This window comes from Ranitomeya imitator, chromosome 2 (assembly GCF_032444005.1).
Source record: "Ranitomeya imitator isolate aRanImi1 chromosome 2, aRanImi1.pri, whole genome shotgun sequence".
NCBI classification, from domain to species: domain Eukaryota; kingdom Metazoa; phylum Chordata; class Amphibia; order Anura; family Dendrobatidae; genus Ranitomeya; species Ranitomeya imitator.
Window position 1 is genome coordinate 842,898,209 of NC_091283.1, and position 13,424 is coordinate 842,911,632.

General features: G+C 47.5%; 1 protein-coding gene across 3 annotated transcripts in view; it reads left to right on the top strand.

Annotated features, from left to right (window-relative positions):
- Positions 1 to 13,424, top strand: part of SHOC2 (SHOC2 leucine rich repeat scaffold protein) — a 59,954-nt gene that overhangs the window by 14,757 nt on the left and 31,773 nt on the right. For 2 of the 3 annotated variants that reach the window (XM_069754282.1, XM_069754283.1), the window contains exon 2: positions 9,555 to 10,460. In XM_069754282.1, the coding sequence (XP_069610383.1) occupies positions 9,758 to 10,460 (703 nt within the window). In that variant the 5' untranslated portion in view covers positions 9,555 to 9,757. Of the gene's footprint in view, positions 1 to 4,763; positions 4,890 to 9,554; positions 10,461 to 13,424 lie in introns of those variants that run through there. The other variant, XM_069754284.1, reaches the window with a different exon arrangement.

Genomic DNA, 13,424 nt, shown 5'->3' on the forward strand with positions numbered 1-13,424 from the left:
GTCAATTCAAATTTTTTTTTATGCGGTCAGAGACTGTAAATTTGTGTGGAGCATCAGAGCTTCACGGAGAGCTCGTTACAAATGTATCCATTCTAGATACTCTACTGTTAGCCCAAATTCCCTGCGGCCCGGGTCTGTGGCCCCCGGTCTCGTCTCTGGCCCCCTCTGCCGGCGGCCCCGGTCTGGTCTCTGGCCTCCTCTGCCTGCGGCCCCGGTCTGGTCTCTGGCCTCCTCTGCCGGCGGCCCCGGTCTGGTCTCTGGCCTCCTCTGCCGGCGGCCCCGGTCTGGTCTCTGGCCCCCTCTGCCGGCGGCCCCGGTCTGGTCTCTGGCCCCCTCTGCCGGCGGCCCCGGTCTCGTCTCTGGCCCCCTCTGCCGGCGGCCCCGGTCTGGTCTCTGGCCCCCTCTGCCGGCAGCCCCGGTCTGGTCTCTTGCCCCCTCTGCCGGCCGCCCCGGTCTGGTCTCTGGCCTCTTCTGCCGGCCGCCCCGGTCTGGTCTCTGGCCCCCTCTGCCGGCCGCCCCGGTCTGGTCTCTGGCCCCTTCTGCCGGCCGCCCCGGTCTGGTCTCTGGCCCCTTCTGCCGGCCGCCCCGGTCTGGTCTCTGGCCCCCTCTGCCGGCCGCCCCGGTCTCGTCTCTGGCCCCCTCTGCCGGCCGCCCCGGTCTCGTCTCTGGCCCCCTCTGCCGGCCGCCCCGGTCTCGTCTCTGGCCCCCTCTGCCGGCCGCCCCGGTCTCGTCTCTGGCCCCCTCTGCCGGCGGCCCCGGTCTCGTCTCTGGCCCCCTCTGCCGGCGGCCCCCATTCACTGAAAGCAGGCAGAGATCTGGAAAATGCTAAGTAATTGAGAAATGAAATACATTATAAGTTGCAAAATATTTAGAATTGAGAGTCCTCAGTGGTTGATACCTTTTAATGGCTAACTGAAAAGATGGTAACAAATTGCAAGCTTTCGAGACTACATACGTCTCTTCATCTTTGTCTGATGAAGAGACCTATGTAGTCTTGAAAGCTGCAATTTGTTACCATCTTTTCAGTTAGCCATTAAAAGGTATCAACCACTGAGGACTCTCAATTCTAAATATTTTTCTATCTACTGGCTAACACGGTACCAAGATATATTTCTTTCCTGTATTATAAAGTTGCAGAACTTTTCACCCGACAATCTTTTTAATTATTGTAGCAGTCGGTCAGATCTCTCAGGTACCAGATCTTACATTGCAGAAAATGGATCATGAGATATAATCCTGTGGCCACTAAACGACTGAATATATATTTTCACCGTGGATCGCAGTTATTGGGGTCCTCATTTTCTATCTTCGCTGATCTTTCCTCTTATAAACATATTTCAGGACACTGCACTGGATGGAGTACCGGATATGTATTTTTTGTAGGTTCCAAATAAGAACATTTTTTTTAATAGTTTTTTTTTTGTGAAATAAACCATTCAGTCGGCCATGACTGTGATAAATGTCTCCAGAAATGACGGTGCCAGGTGTCGTCTGCCGCTGTGATCGCAGCTCTGCATCTGTGCTCCAGCCGCACTGCAAACATGAACTTGAAGAGGGATGAAAGCGCGGGGGGAGGGGAGAATGTTTCATCACATAGTCGGGGTCCTCCGAGCGTTTGGCATATTCCAGTAATCACTATCGTACAGTGGTTAGTTTACATTTTGCATCCAAACTCTCTCTCCTGCCGTCCCTTTAACTGGGCTGTTATGGGTGAGGATGGGAGCTCCTTAACTGAGACTTGTCCGTCTGTCTGGATTCTGGGTAATTGTCTGTGATTTGTCTGCAGTTTCTCCAAATCAGACACATCACATTTCTGGTTTTACCAGTTCTTAGAATTGTATTTTCCCTCTATGTATTTTGAGCCGCAGGATTCCGCCCCCATTCTCCCGGTTTGCAGCTCCGACGTCTCCCCACGCGAGGTAGCGGAGATGGTCGCTGTGATCCCATTAAGCTCCTGGTTTGCATTTGTCCCCTCGCGTTCATCACTGATTGAATAGCTGAAAACACGGCGATAGAATCGCGTTATTGTGTATCGTCGGGGTCCTGTACTCACAGCAGCCCCCAGCAGTGGTGGAGGCGCAGACCGTGGGTACAGCGCACTGTGGCTTTCTTAGTTTTCTTCTGGTGTCCCATGCACTGCACCATCAGTCTATCCGTCAGGAAATATTATCGCTGTTCATCCTGATCCTCCTGGTACTGGCACAGGAGGCAGAAAGAGCCGCACAAGATAGAATCCTTTCCTAGGTGCCATTTTGGATTGGTGACTATCTTTATGGGTGCTGGAAAGCAGGGACTACCTTAGGCTACTTTCACACTAGCGTTTTCTGCAATCCGTCACAATGCGTCGTTTTGCAGAAAAAACGCATCCTGCAAAAGTGCTTGCAGGATGCGTTTTTTTTCCCCATAGACTTGTATTGACGACGCGTTGCGACAGATTTCCACACATCGCATCCGTCGTGCGACGGATGCGTCGTGCTTTGGCGGACCGTCGGGAGCAAAAAACGCTACATGTATTGGTGTCCTCACTCATTCATCGCAATCTTATTTAGTGCTTGAAAAACTAAAGCCACAAAGTATCTTTGTGAAAAGTCTGAAATCAATTTTGTGTACACAGCTCCTATGCAACTGTTTGTGTTGCCATGGTTACAGACCACAAACAAAGCTTGTGTGGTCTGTTGTTACCACGCCCTCAAGGCCTCCTCCAACCTTCAGTCAGTAGGATAGTAAGCGGGTTTGATGGCTCTTTAGATGAACCATGAGTGCATAGGAGCTGTATACACAAAACGGTCAATTTGTAATCAAGATTATTCGTAAAGCTGGATTCATTTTTATTTGATGCTCAATATATCAGATGCGTTTTCTAGTGCTTTGGGGGTCTCGGCTGGGTATCTGATCGGGAGTTTGATTAATTTGCTGCTCTTTGATGGGAATTTTGGGGCAGATTTCTAGGTTCTGAATACTCTTTTGGGTGTAAAATTTAGTTACAATTAACTTATGGGGAGGTGTCCGATTTGGTTTTGATTTGGTTTTGATCTGGGTTAATTTTAAGGTCTGGACTTTGACTTCTGTTGTGCGAAATATTTGGAGTCTTTTAGGGTCTGAAATCCTTTTGTGCCTGCGGTCCTCGTCCTGCGGATTTTACTTTTTAGCTTTTATCAGTATTCGATGCTCTTTGAATTCTTTTTTTTTTTTTCCCCTTTCTGGAGGCTTTCCTTCTTTAAAGGTTTACAGCCTCTGTATTTGCACCAATAGATTTAATCATTTTCACTTTTTTTATCTATATTTTTGTCTTGTGTTTACCGTTGCTATGTTTTGCATCAAGATCTTCAAAATGGCCAAAGTGGTTCATGAATTTTGTGCCAAATCAAAGCTTTTGTATATATATATATATATATATATATATATATATATATATATATATATATATATATATATATATATATATATATAATTTTTGTGTTTTGTTTTTTTAAGTTCACTTTCTGCTAAAATGTTGCAAAATTTACAGAATAGAATCACTCGGGTGTGGAATGAGCATATGTGATGAGTACAATTTTTCAAGTTTATAAAAAGTCTCGCTGATACAGCTGAAAACACTTGCAAATCCCAAGCTCTGCCCGCAATGACTAACATGAAAAACAAAAAAAAAAAACAACCTCATATATAATAGACTGTAAAATAAAGTGCAAATGATAAACAAGCGAAAACTCAAAAAGACGAAAAAAAGACTCAAATTCAGCAATGATTCAGGCTCCAAATATCTTTAACCCCTTGCGGCCTTGTCCGTGTGGCGGGGGGTGTTGCCTCCTGGTCATGCTGCCAGTGTTTGGACAGGTGGGGATCGTACTGCGACAATTCTTTCTTTTCGGAGCTTTTCTTCCATGTCCACGTTGATACTTGTGTAGAAACATAAAATCACAGAGGATCCCTGTAATAACACGGGCTGGGATGAGCCGCTCTGTGAGTTTAGTTACATAGTTGTGTCTGGGAGAGTCGGGGTCCGGGGATCTGGGGGTCTGCCGCTGGCTCAGGACTAGGCGAATGTAACAGAATATCTTTGCCTATTTATTTGCCATTTATTGACTTCACCTTCTGGCACACGACCGCTTTATAATTGTGTATTGGAGTCTGAGGGAGTGTACATCCCCATGCTTTACACTGCAGTTCTGCTTCTTCTGCGGTTTTATAGGCACACGCTGAGCAGGAAATGGTTAAGCTGGAAGATCATTTTCATTGTAGTCAAGGGAACATCATTATAGATTATAGTAATTTAATCCCAATGACAAAATACTGTGAGAAATGAACATTAATAATGGAGACTCTGGAGAAATGTTTTGGGTGCTGAATAGGAAGTTTCTTTGCAAAGTGTTGGGCATCGCCCCCTCCACGATTTTATCTTTCTTATAAGAGATAAATCGATGTAGAGAGCAGATCATCAAACGATCAGTTGTAATCGGTGGTATTAGGTGTAAAGTTTCCCTGCAGCGCCACCACAGGAGCAATGAAGCATTACACGGTTCTCATTGATATCAGCGTGCTGGTCATGTAATGTATGGACACGCTGGGACTTCAAGGCTGAGAGAGAGGCTTTGTGGTCGCTGTACGTTGTAGCCAATGTATATGTCCTCTGCAGGCTCTTATCTCCACTTTTCAGTTGTCTCTGAGCTAGTGGGGTGGGAAGGGGTTGTGGGTGAGCTGCTATGATGTCCCCCATGCACAGCACAAATGGATGTAATTGATCTATTCCTACTCTCCTGTCTCTATATAGTACACAGTCAGAAGCAACAGCGGCATAGAGGACAATACATCAGTACTGAGCTCCTGTAGCTGTGAATCCAGCACTGAGATGGGATGAAACGCTTAATGGAAAGCAAGAGAGAGACATGCAGGTTATTATACAGAAGTAACATAGTAACATAGTAACATAGTTAGTAAGGCCGAAAAAAGACATTTGTCCATCCAGTTCAGCCTATATTCCATCATAATAAATCCCCAGATCTACGTCCTTCTACAGAACCTAATTGTATGATACAATATTGTTCTGCTCCAGGAAGACATCCAGGCCTCTCTTGAACCCCTCGACTGAGTTCGCCATCACCACCTCCTCAGGCAAGCAATTCCAGATTCTCACTGCCCTAACAGTAAAGAATCCTCTTCTATGTTGGTGGAAAAACCTTCTCTCCTCCAGACGCAAAGAATGCCCCCTTGTGCCCGTCACCTTCCTTGGTATAAACAGATCCTCAGCGAGATATTTGTATTGTCCCCTTATATACTTATACATGGTTATTAGATCGCCCCTCAGTCGTCTTTTTTCTAGACTAAATAATCCTAATTTCGCTAATCTATCTGGGTATTGTAGTTCTCCCATCCCCTTTATTAATTTTGTTGCCCTCCTTTGTACTCTCTCTAGTTCCATTATATCCTTCCTGAGCACCGGTGCCCAAAACTGGACACAGTACTCCATGTGCGGTCTAACTAGGGATTTGTACAGAGGCAGTATAATGCTCTCATCATGTGTATCCAGACCTCTTTTAATGCACCCCATGATCCTGTTTGCCTTGGCAGCTGCTGCCTGGCACTGGCTGCTCCAGGTAAGTTTATCATTAACTAGGATCCCCAAGTCCTTCTCCCTGTCAGATTTACCCAGTGGTTTCCCATTCAGTGTGTAATGGTGACATTGATTCCTTCTTCCCATGTGTATAACCTTACATTTATCATTGTTAAACCTCATCTGCCACCTTTCAGCCCAAGTTTCCAACTTATCCAGATCCATCTGTAGCAGAATACTATCTTCTCTTGTATTAACTGCTTTACATAGTTTTGTATCATCTGCAAATATCGATATTTTACTGTGTAAACCTTCTACCAGATCATTAATGAATATGTTGAAGAGAACAGGTCCCAATACTGACCCCTGCGGTACCCCACTGGTCACAGCGACCCAGTTAGAGACTATACCATTTATAACCACCCTCTGCTTTCTATCACTAAGCTAGGAATTGGTTGGCTGTGTAAATTTAGAAACTAATCCGCAGCATTGCACGCTTGGCGGTTCCAAGCGCTGTGGATTAGACAGGGGTGGAAAGAGATGATTTGCATAGCTCCGCCTACTGCAAAGGATTCTGGGTAAACCTGCTATTCTTTGTATTATGCTGCTTGCAAGTACTTTCCGTTTCAGGAAAGCATTCACTATGTATTTCCTTTGAGTAGAGGGCTTTTCGGTCTCTTTCGTCCCGCTACATTTAGCCCAACTTGGGTCTCTCCCTAAGGTGGCTAGCATGTATGTATCACTAAGCCAGTTACTAACCCATTTACACACATTTTCCCCCAGACCAAGCATTCTCCTTTTGTGTACCAACCTCTTGTGCGGCACGGTATCAAACGCTTTGGAAAAATCGAGATATACCACGTCCAATGACTCACCGTGGTCCAGCCTATAGCTTACCTCTTCATAAAAACTGATTAGATTGGTTTGACAGGAGCGATTTCTCATAAACCCATGCTGATATGGAGTTAAACAGTTATTCTCATTGAGATAATCCAGAATAACATCCCTCAGAAACCCTTCAAATATTTTACCAACAATAGAGGTTAGACTTACTGGCCTATAATTTCCAGGTTCACTTTTAGAGCCCTTTTTGAATATTGGCACCACATTTGCTATGCGCCAGTCCTGCGGAACAGACCCTGTCGCTATAGAGTCACTAAAAATAAGAAATAATGGTTTATCTATTACGTTACTTAGTTCTCTTAGTACTCGTGGGTGTATGCCATCCGGACCCGGAGATTTATCTATTTTAATCTTATTTAGCCGGTTTCGCACCTCTTCTTGGGTTAGATTGGTGACCCTTAATATAGGGTTTTCATTGTTTCTTGGGATTTCACCTAGCATTTCATTTTCCACCGTGAATACCGTGGAGAAGAAGGTGTTTAATATGTTAGCTTTTTCCTCGTCATCTACAACCATTCTTTCCTCACTATTTTTTAAGGGGCCTACATTTTCAGTTTTTATTCTTTTACTATTGATGTAGTTGAAGAACAGTTTGGGATTAGTTTTACTCTCCTTAGCAATGTGCTTCTCTGTTTCCTTTTTGGCAGCTTTAATTAGTTTTTTAGATAAAGTATTTTTCTCCCTATAGTTTTTTAGAGCTTCAATGGTGCCATCCTGCTTTAGTAGTGCAAATGCTTTCTTTTTACTGTTAATTGCCTGTCTTACTTCTTTGTTTAGCCACATTGGGTTTTTCCTATTTCTAGTCCTTTTATTCCCACAAGGTATAAACCGCTTACACTGCCTATTTAGGATGTTCTTAAACATTTCCCATTTATTATCTGTATTCTTATTTCTGAGGATATTGTCCCAGTCTACCAGATTAAGGGCATCTCTAAGCTGTTCAAACTTTGCCTTCCTAAAGTTCAGTGTTTTTGTGACTCCCTGACAAGTCCCCCTAGTGAAAGACAGGTGAAACTGCACAATATTGTGGTCGCTATTTCCTAGATGCCCGACCACCTGCAGATTTCTCCAGTACTGAACAGTGTAGTGGTGTGTCCAGCACTGGAGAAAGATTAACACTTGCTAGTAAACAGCAGAATGGAGGGCGTTGTACACAAGTACTGAGCATTATATCTGTGACTACAGCATTGGGTTGAGATACACTAACTAGAAAGAAGCCACAACATGGAGGAGGACATGGGGGCCAGGTAATTACTCACTAGAAAGCAGCACCTTGGTCTGTCAGTGTTTTGCCCTTTCTGGTCTCACAGCGCTTCTGCTTATCCTCTCTATACACTACAATAGGCAGCTGTAATGTGGCCCCTCAGTAAGCCGTCAGGCCCTCTTGTCTTGAGCAGGATGGATTTTAGCCAGTTTTGAGCCAATGTCAAGTTCAGTGGGGGATAGAAGTGGCTCAAAAGTGGAGAAAGAAGCTGATTTCTCTGATAAGATATATTACGATGTTTTTATATTCGCTCTATAAATGATTTGTGGGACGTTTATGAAAATCTCAGCGATCTGTTTAACCGTGATGTCAGTGCAGGAAGTGTCATCACAACCTTCTAGGAGGAAGATGATGAATCTGGGTCTCCACATTCACCTGGGAAGAATTTAAGTAATTGGGAAACTTTCCTGCGGGGGCTGCACAGCGTCAAAAACGCAGCGTCCAGATGTTACAGCATAGTGGAGGGGATTTAATGAAATCCTGCCTCCACTATGCATTAAAAGACGCATGCGGCAGACCCGCGGAAACGCAGCATGTCCTTACATTGCAGAAACAACGCAGGTGACCTGCCAGTGACCTCAGGTGCAGATTTGGTCAGGATTTTACCTGCATAAAATCCTGACCAAATCCTGATGCAATCCTGAACGTGGACACATACCCTTATTCTTCGGGACATAAGCTGCTGCCCCAGGGGTCTGCAGGGGTGGATATTTCAGGTAGCTGCTTTCTTCCCTCTCCACAGTCCAACCAAGAGGTGTATGAGGCTGGGGGTCATAGTTCTGATGGAGAGTCTTTTGGATGTCGCTGCTCTAGTTCAGAATAGTCCCAGTAAAGTCTCTGCTGTGCCATCACTTGTCCTGGCAGATAGCGTCTATTCGACGTCCTTCTTAACAGCTCCATTGTCCATCAAAAAATTGCATCCTTCCCTGCTGGATCGGCACCATTCATCCGATTGCAGCGCTGTGGTCATATGACACTAGCATCTCATGTGAGCGCTGCAGACAATCGTCCGCCTCTGATTTTCTGCAGCTTCCACTTCTCCGTCAGAGCGGACGTCCGCTGATGTCCATGATGATAGTGCGGCTAGTTGTGATCTCTAGACTAACGCGGGAGCAAGTGGTCAATTTCTATGCAGCTCCCCCAGAGGAGGAATGAAGCATTACATGGTACTCACGGGAAGCGGTGCTCTTGGTATGTAATGTACGGATATGCCGAGTGCTCCAGATGCTCCACATTTTGGAGAGTAACTTTTCTATAGTCTGATAGTTGCATTTTTCCGTTTCTTGATAAACCGTTTTAATTTTTTTTTTTTTTCTATAGTTTCTTCATAATACAATCCTAAGTCGCATCCAGAGCTGAACTCTGTATTCTGCTGGCATGTTGTTAGCTGAAGTTGGTCCATCTTGAGACCCAACCCCATGATTATATAATCTGATTTACCTTAAAGGGGTAATCCAGTTTCGCTCACTTCCCGATTGTGGGGTGTACAAGTTATCGGGGGCTGATGACATCATGTCTACAGATGCTTGCTGCTCAGATCCGTACATGTGATGTCACCGGCCTCACTCGCCCGCCGATGCAGACCAGAGTAGGTCCGGATTATCCCTTTAAGGCCTCATATCCTTCTGTAGACTTAAAATGCTGCCAACATTTTGCTGCAGCTCTGGCTGTGACAAGAGTAAAAGTCTGTAACTGTGCAAATAATCGGATATTTGTACCGTTCTCCTCTTCATTTTTTTGGTCTTTGCCATTGATTTATTAATATAAATTACTTTTTGATATTTTCTTTTGCTTTGATTTTCATTTTCTTGTCTTTTTTTTTTTTTTTCTCTCCACCAGATGATCTGACCTGGACCCGATCTCCTGAACTTTTCCCATCTGCTTTGATTCGTTGGCTCCGATCCGGGATAAAACATGTAGCTTGGGGTGTTTATCTGTATTCATGAGAGACTCGTATTTTTTTTTTATTTTCTCTGATATAAACGATTGTCCTCGGCTCTGTCCATGTTGAGTTCCTGAGGTTTGTGGCTTAATCCGTCACTATGAGCAGCATAGGAAAAGATAAGGACCCCAAGGATAAAGACCCTAAGGGGCCCAGCACTGCGAAAGACCGCGACAAGGAAGCCAAGGCCTCTGGGGGTCCCGTGAAGGAGAACAAAGACAAGGACCTTAAGACCAAAGTCAAAGATGCCAAAGAAGGGAAGAAAGATGCAGGTGGAGCGCAGCCCGGCGTGGCGTTCTCTGTGGACAACACGATAAAACGCCCTTCGGGGGTGTCCGGCATGCGTAAGAAGGCCAGCAATGCCGAGGTGATAAAGGAACTGAACAAATGCCGGGAGGAGAACTCCACTCGTTTGGACCTGGCCAAGAAGTCCATTCACCAGCTCCCGGCCTCCATCAAGGAGCTGACGCAACTCACAGAACTTTATTTATATGGTAACAAGCTGCCGTCGCTGCCAGCGGAGGTGGGCAGCCTGGTGAACTTGGTGACGCTGGCGCTTAGCGAGAACTCTTTAACCAGCCTGCCGGACACTCTGGAGAGCCTGAAGAAGCTGCGGATGCTCGACCTGCGGCACAACAAGCTGCGGGAGATCCCGGGCGTGGTGTACAAGCTGAGCTCCCTCACCACGCTCTTCTTACGCTTTAACCGTCTTACGACTGTGGAGAAGGACATCAAAGCCCTGGCGAAGCTGACCATGCTGAGCATCCGAGAAAATAAGATCAAGCAGCTACCGGCCGAGATCGGTAAGGAGGCACCGGGGGGGCGGTTGTATTTATTACGGTGGTCTGTGCACTGGCTGCTGCATGGTGGAGGCAGAGGCTGTACATCGGGCCAATGTCGGGGGATTTAGCAAACGCCGTAAAGTTCTAATCGCCTTCATGGGACGTCCTCTCCTGGCGGCAGGCCTGAAAACGAGCCAGCAATTTTCTGTCATTAATCTGCTTACTCTAATAGTGTCACCTGGCCCCCTGAGGGTCTAAGAGGGAGAGTTTAGACTTGTGATACTGAGACCCCTAGGCCACGCAATTTCTTTAAATATGCAAATATCTTTCTCAGAGAGACAGAGGACTTGATCTCTAGCGCCATTAAAGGGAACCTGTCACCCCAAAAATCAAATATGAGCTGCGGCCACCAGCATCAGGGGCTTATCTCCAGCATTCTGTAACGCATTCTGTAATGCTGTAGATAAGCCGCCGATGTATCCTGAAAGATGAGAAAGAGGTTAGATTATACTCACCCAGGGGCGGTTGCGGTACGATCCGATGGGCGTCGCGGTCCGGTCCGGCACCTCCTGTCTTCTTACGATGACGTCCTCTTCTTGTCTTCACACTGCGGCTCTGGTACAGGCGTACTTTATCTCCCTGTTGAGGGCAGAGCAAAGTACTGCAGTGCGCAGGTGCTGGGCCTCTCTGACCTTTCCCGGCGCCCGCGCACTGCAGTACTTTGCTCTGCCCTCAACAGAGCAGATAAAGTACGCCTGCGCCGGAGCCGCGGCGTGAAGACAAGAGGACGTCATCGTAAGAAGATGGGAGGCCCCGGACCGCGACGCCCATCGGATCGGACTGCAGCGGGACCGCCCCTGGGTGATCATAATCTAACCTTTTTCTCATCTTTCAGGATACATCGGGGGCTTATCTACAGCATTACAGAATGAATTACAGAATGCTGGAGATAAGCCCCTGATGCTGGTGGCCGCAGCTCATCTTCGATTTTTAGGGTGACAGGTTCCCTTAAATGAACCTTGCCACATGACTTGTGATAAGAAGCCAAATCAGACTCTCCAATTAACAGACTCCTGTTTCGGGGTGTTTGCCCCTCATCAGTGCAAAGCCGTGGAAGTGATTTTGCTTCTGACAGGTGGCACTTGAGTTCTGTTCTCGTCTTCTCTGAAAAGGCTATTTGCTTATTTAAATTCCCAGAGGAGAATCGCATGGCCTGCAAGTCTCTTTATGCCCACTTGGCATCCTCTACAAGAAGACGCATACTCCCTTACGTCTCCTGTCAGAGGCCTCACCCAGATAAATCAACCCTTGGTTTGCACTAATGAGGGGCAAATACCCCAAGACGCATGACTGCAAATGGACATTTTGGTTTGACTTCTTATCCTAAATCATGTGGCAAGGCTCGTTAAAGGGCTGATATGGACTTTAAGACTTGCTAATCCCAATGGGTAGCTCTAGAGTTCCTGTCATCTGCCTCTGAAGAGGCTACTTGCCCCCTGACACATGTACATTGCCTGCACCAGAAACAAGCCAGCATTCATCTGTCGTTAATGAGCTGACTCTGATGGTGCCAGTGACACATGCAATAAAAAACCACAATAACCCAGCATGCACTGGAAACACGATGGCGCTCTATAACTGCAGACGCGTGCTATAAACAAAGCACCATTAATTTGTCAGTACTGCACTCTATCTAATGGTGCATTCATTGCATGGACAGTCCCGCTGACACCTGTGAGAAATCACCTGCAGATGCATGTACCATAGCTGCATGCACAGCGTCCAGAGATGGCGGAGCACAATGTGCGCTCGCCGTGTGCTGCGGCTGACATGTGTATATGTGTGTATACGTGCTCGGCGGAGGTCAAGTGTTCTGGGTGCATGCACAGCGTCCAGAGATGGCGGAGCACAATGTGCGCTCGCTGCGGCTGCCATGTGTATATGTGTGTATACGTGCTCAGTGGAGGTCAGACGTTCTGGGTGCATGCACAGCGTCCAGAGATGGCGGAGCACAATGTGCGCTCGCTGCGGCTGCCATGTGTATATGTGTGTATACGTGCTCAGTGGAGGTCAGACGTTCTGGGTGCATGCACAGCGTCCAGAGATGGCGGAGCACAATGTGCGCTCGCTGTGCGCTGCAGCTGCCATGTGTATACGTGCTCAGTGGAGGTCAGGTGTTCTGGGTGCATGCACAGCATCCAGACATGGCGGAGCACAATGTGCGCTCGCTGCGGCTGCCATGTGTGTACGTGCTCGGCAGAGGTCAGACGTTCTGGGTGCATGCCCCCTGCTTGTGCCCGGCTCTCCTCTGCAGTCAGGAGCTCATCCGCATTGAAAATCAGGGATCGTCATTTCCTGACTCCAAACAGAACAGGAAGACCATCTCTGATTACAGCGCCGGCGGTCGGGGGGCTGCGATCAGGGGCCGTTCTCGTATATAATGTGTCCTCTGTATAGACACTGCCGCCTAGGACATTCCCACATCTGTGCGCTCCCCATGTGCCAGGCATACGGGCGCTCCCTGGTTTGGGTTGGACCCCTCTCTGCCACTCCCCATGTGTCGGGCATATGGGCGCTGCCTGGTTTGGGTTGGACCCCTCTCTGCCACTCCCCATTTGCCGGGCATATGGGCGCTCCCTGGTTTGGGTTGGACCCCTTTCTGCCACTCCCCATTTGCCGGGCACACGGGCGCTCCCTGGTTTGGGTTGGACCCCTTTCTGCCACTCCCCATTTGCCGGGCATACGGGCGCTCGCTGGTTTGGGTTGGACCCCTTTCTGCCACTCCCCATTTGCCGGGCATACGGGCGCTCGCTGGTTTGGGTTGGACCCCTTTCTGCCACTCCCCATTTGCCGGGCATATGGGCGCTCCCTGGTTTGGGTTGGACCCCTTTCTGCCACCCCCATGTGCCGGGCATACGGGCGCTCCCTGGTTTGGGTTGAACCCCTCTCTGCCACTCCCCATGTGCCGGGCATACGGGCGCTCCC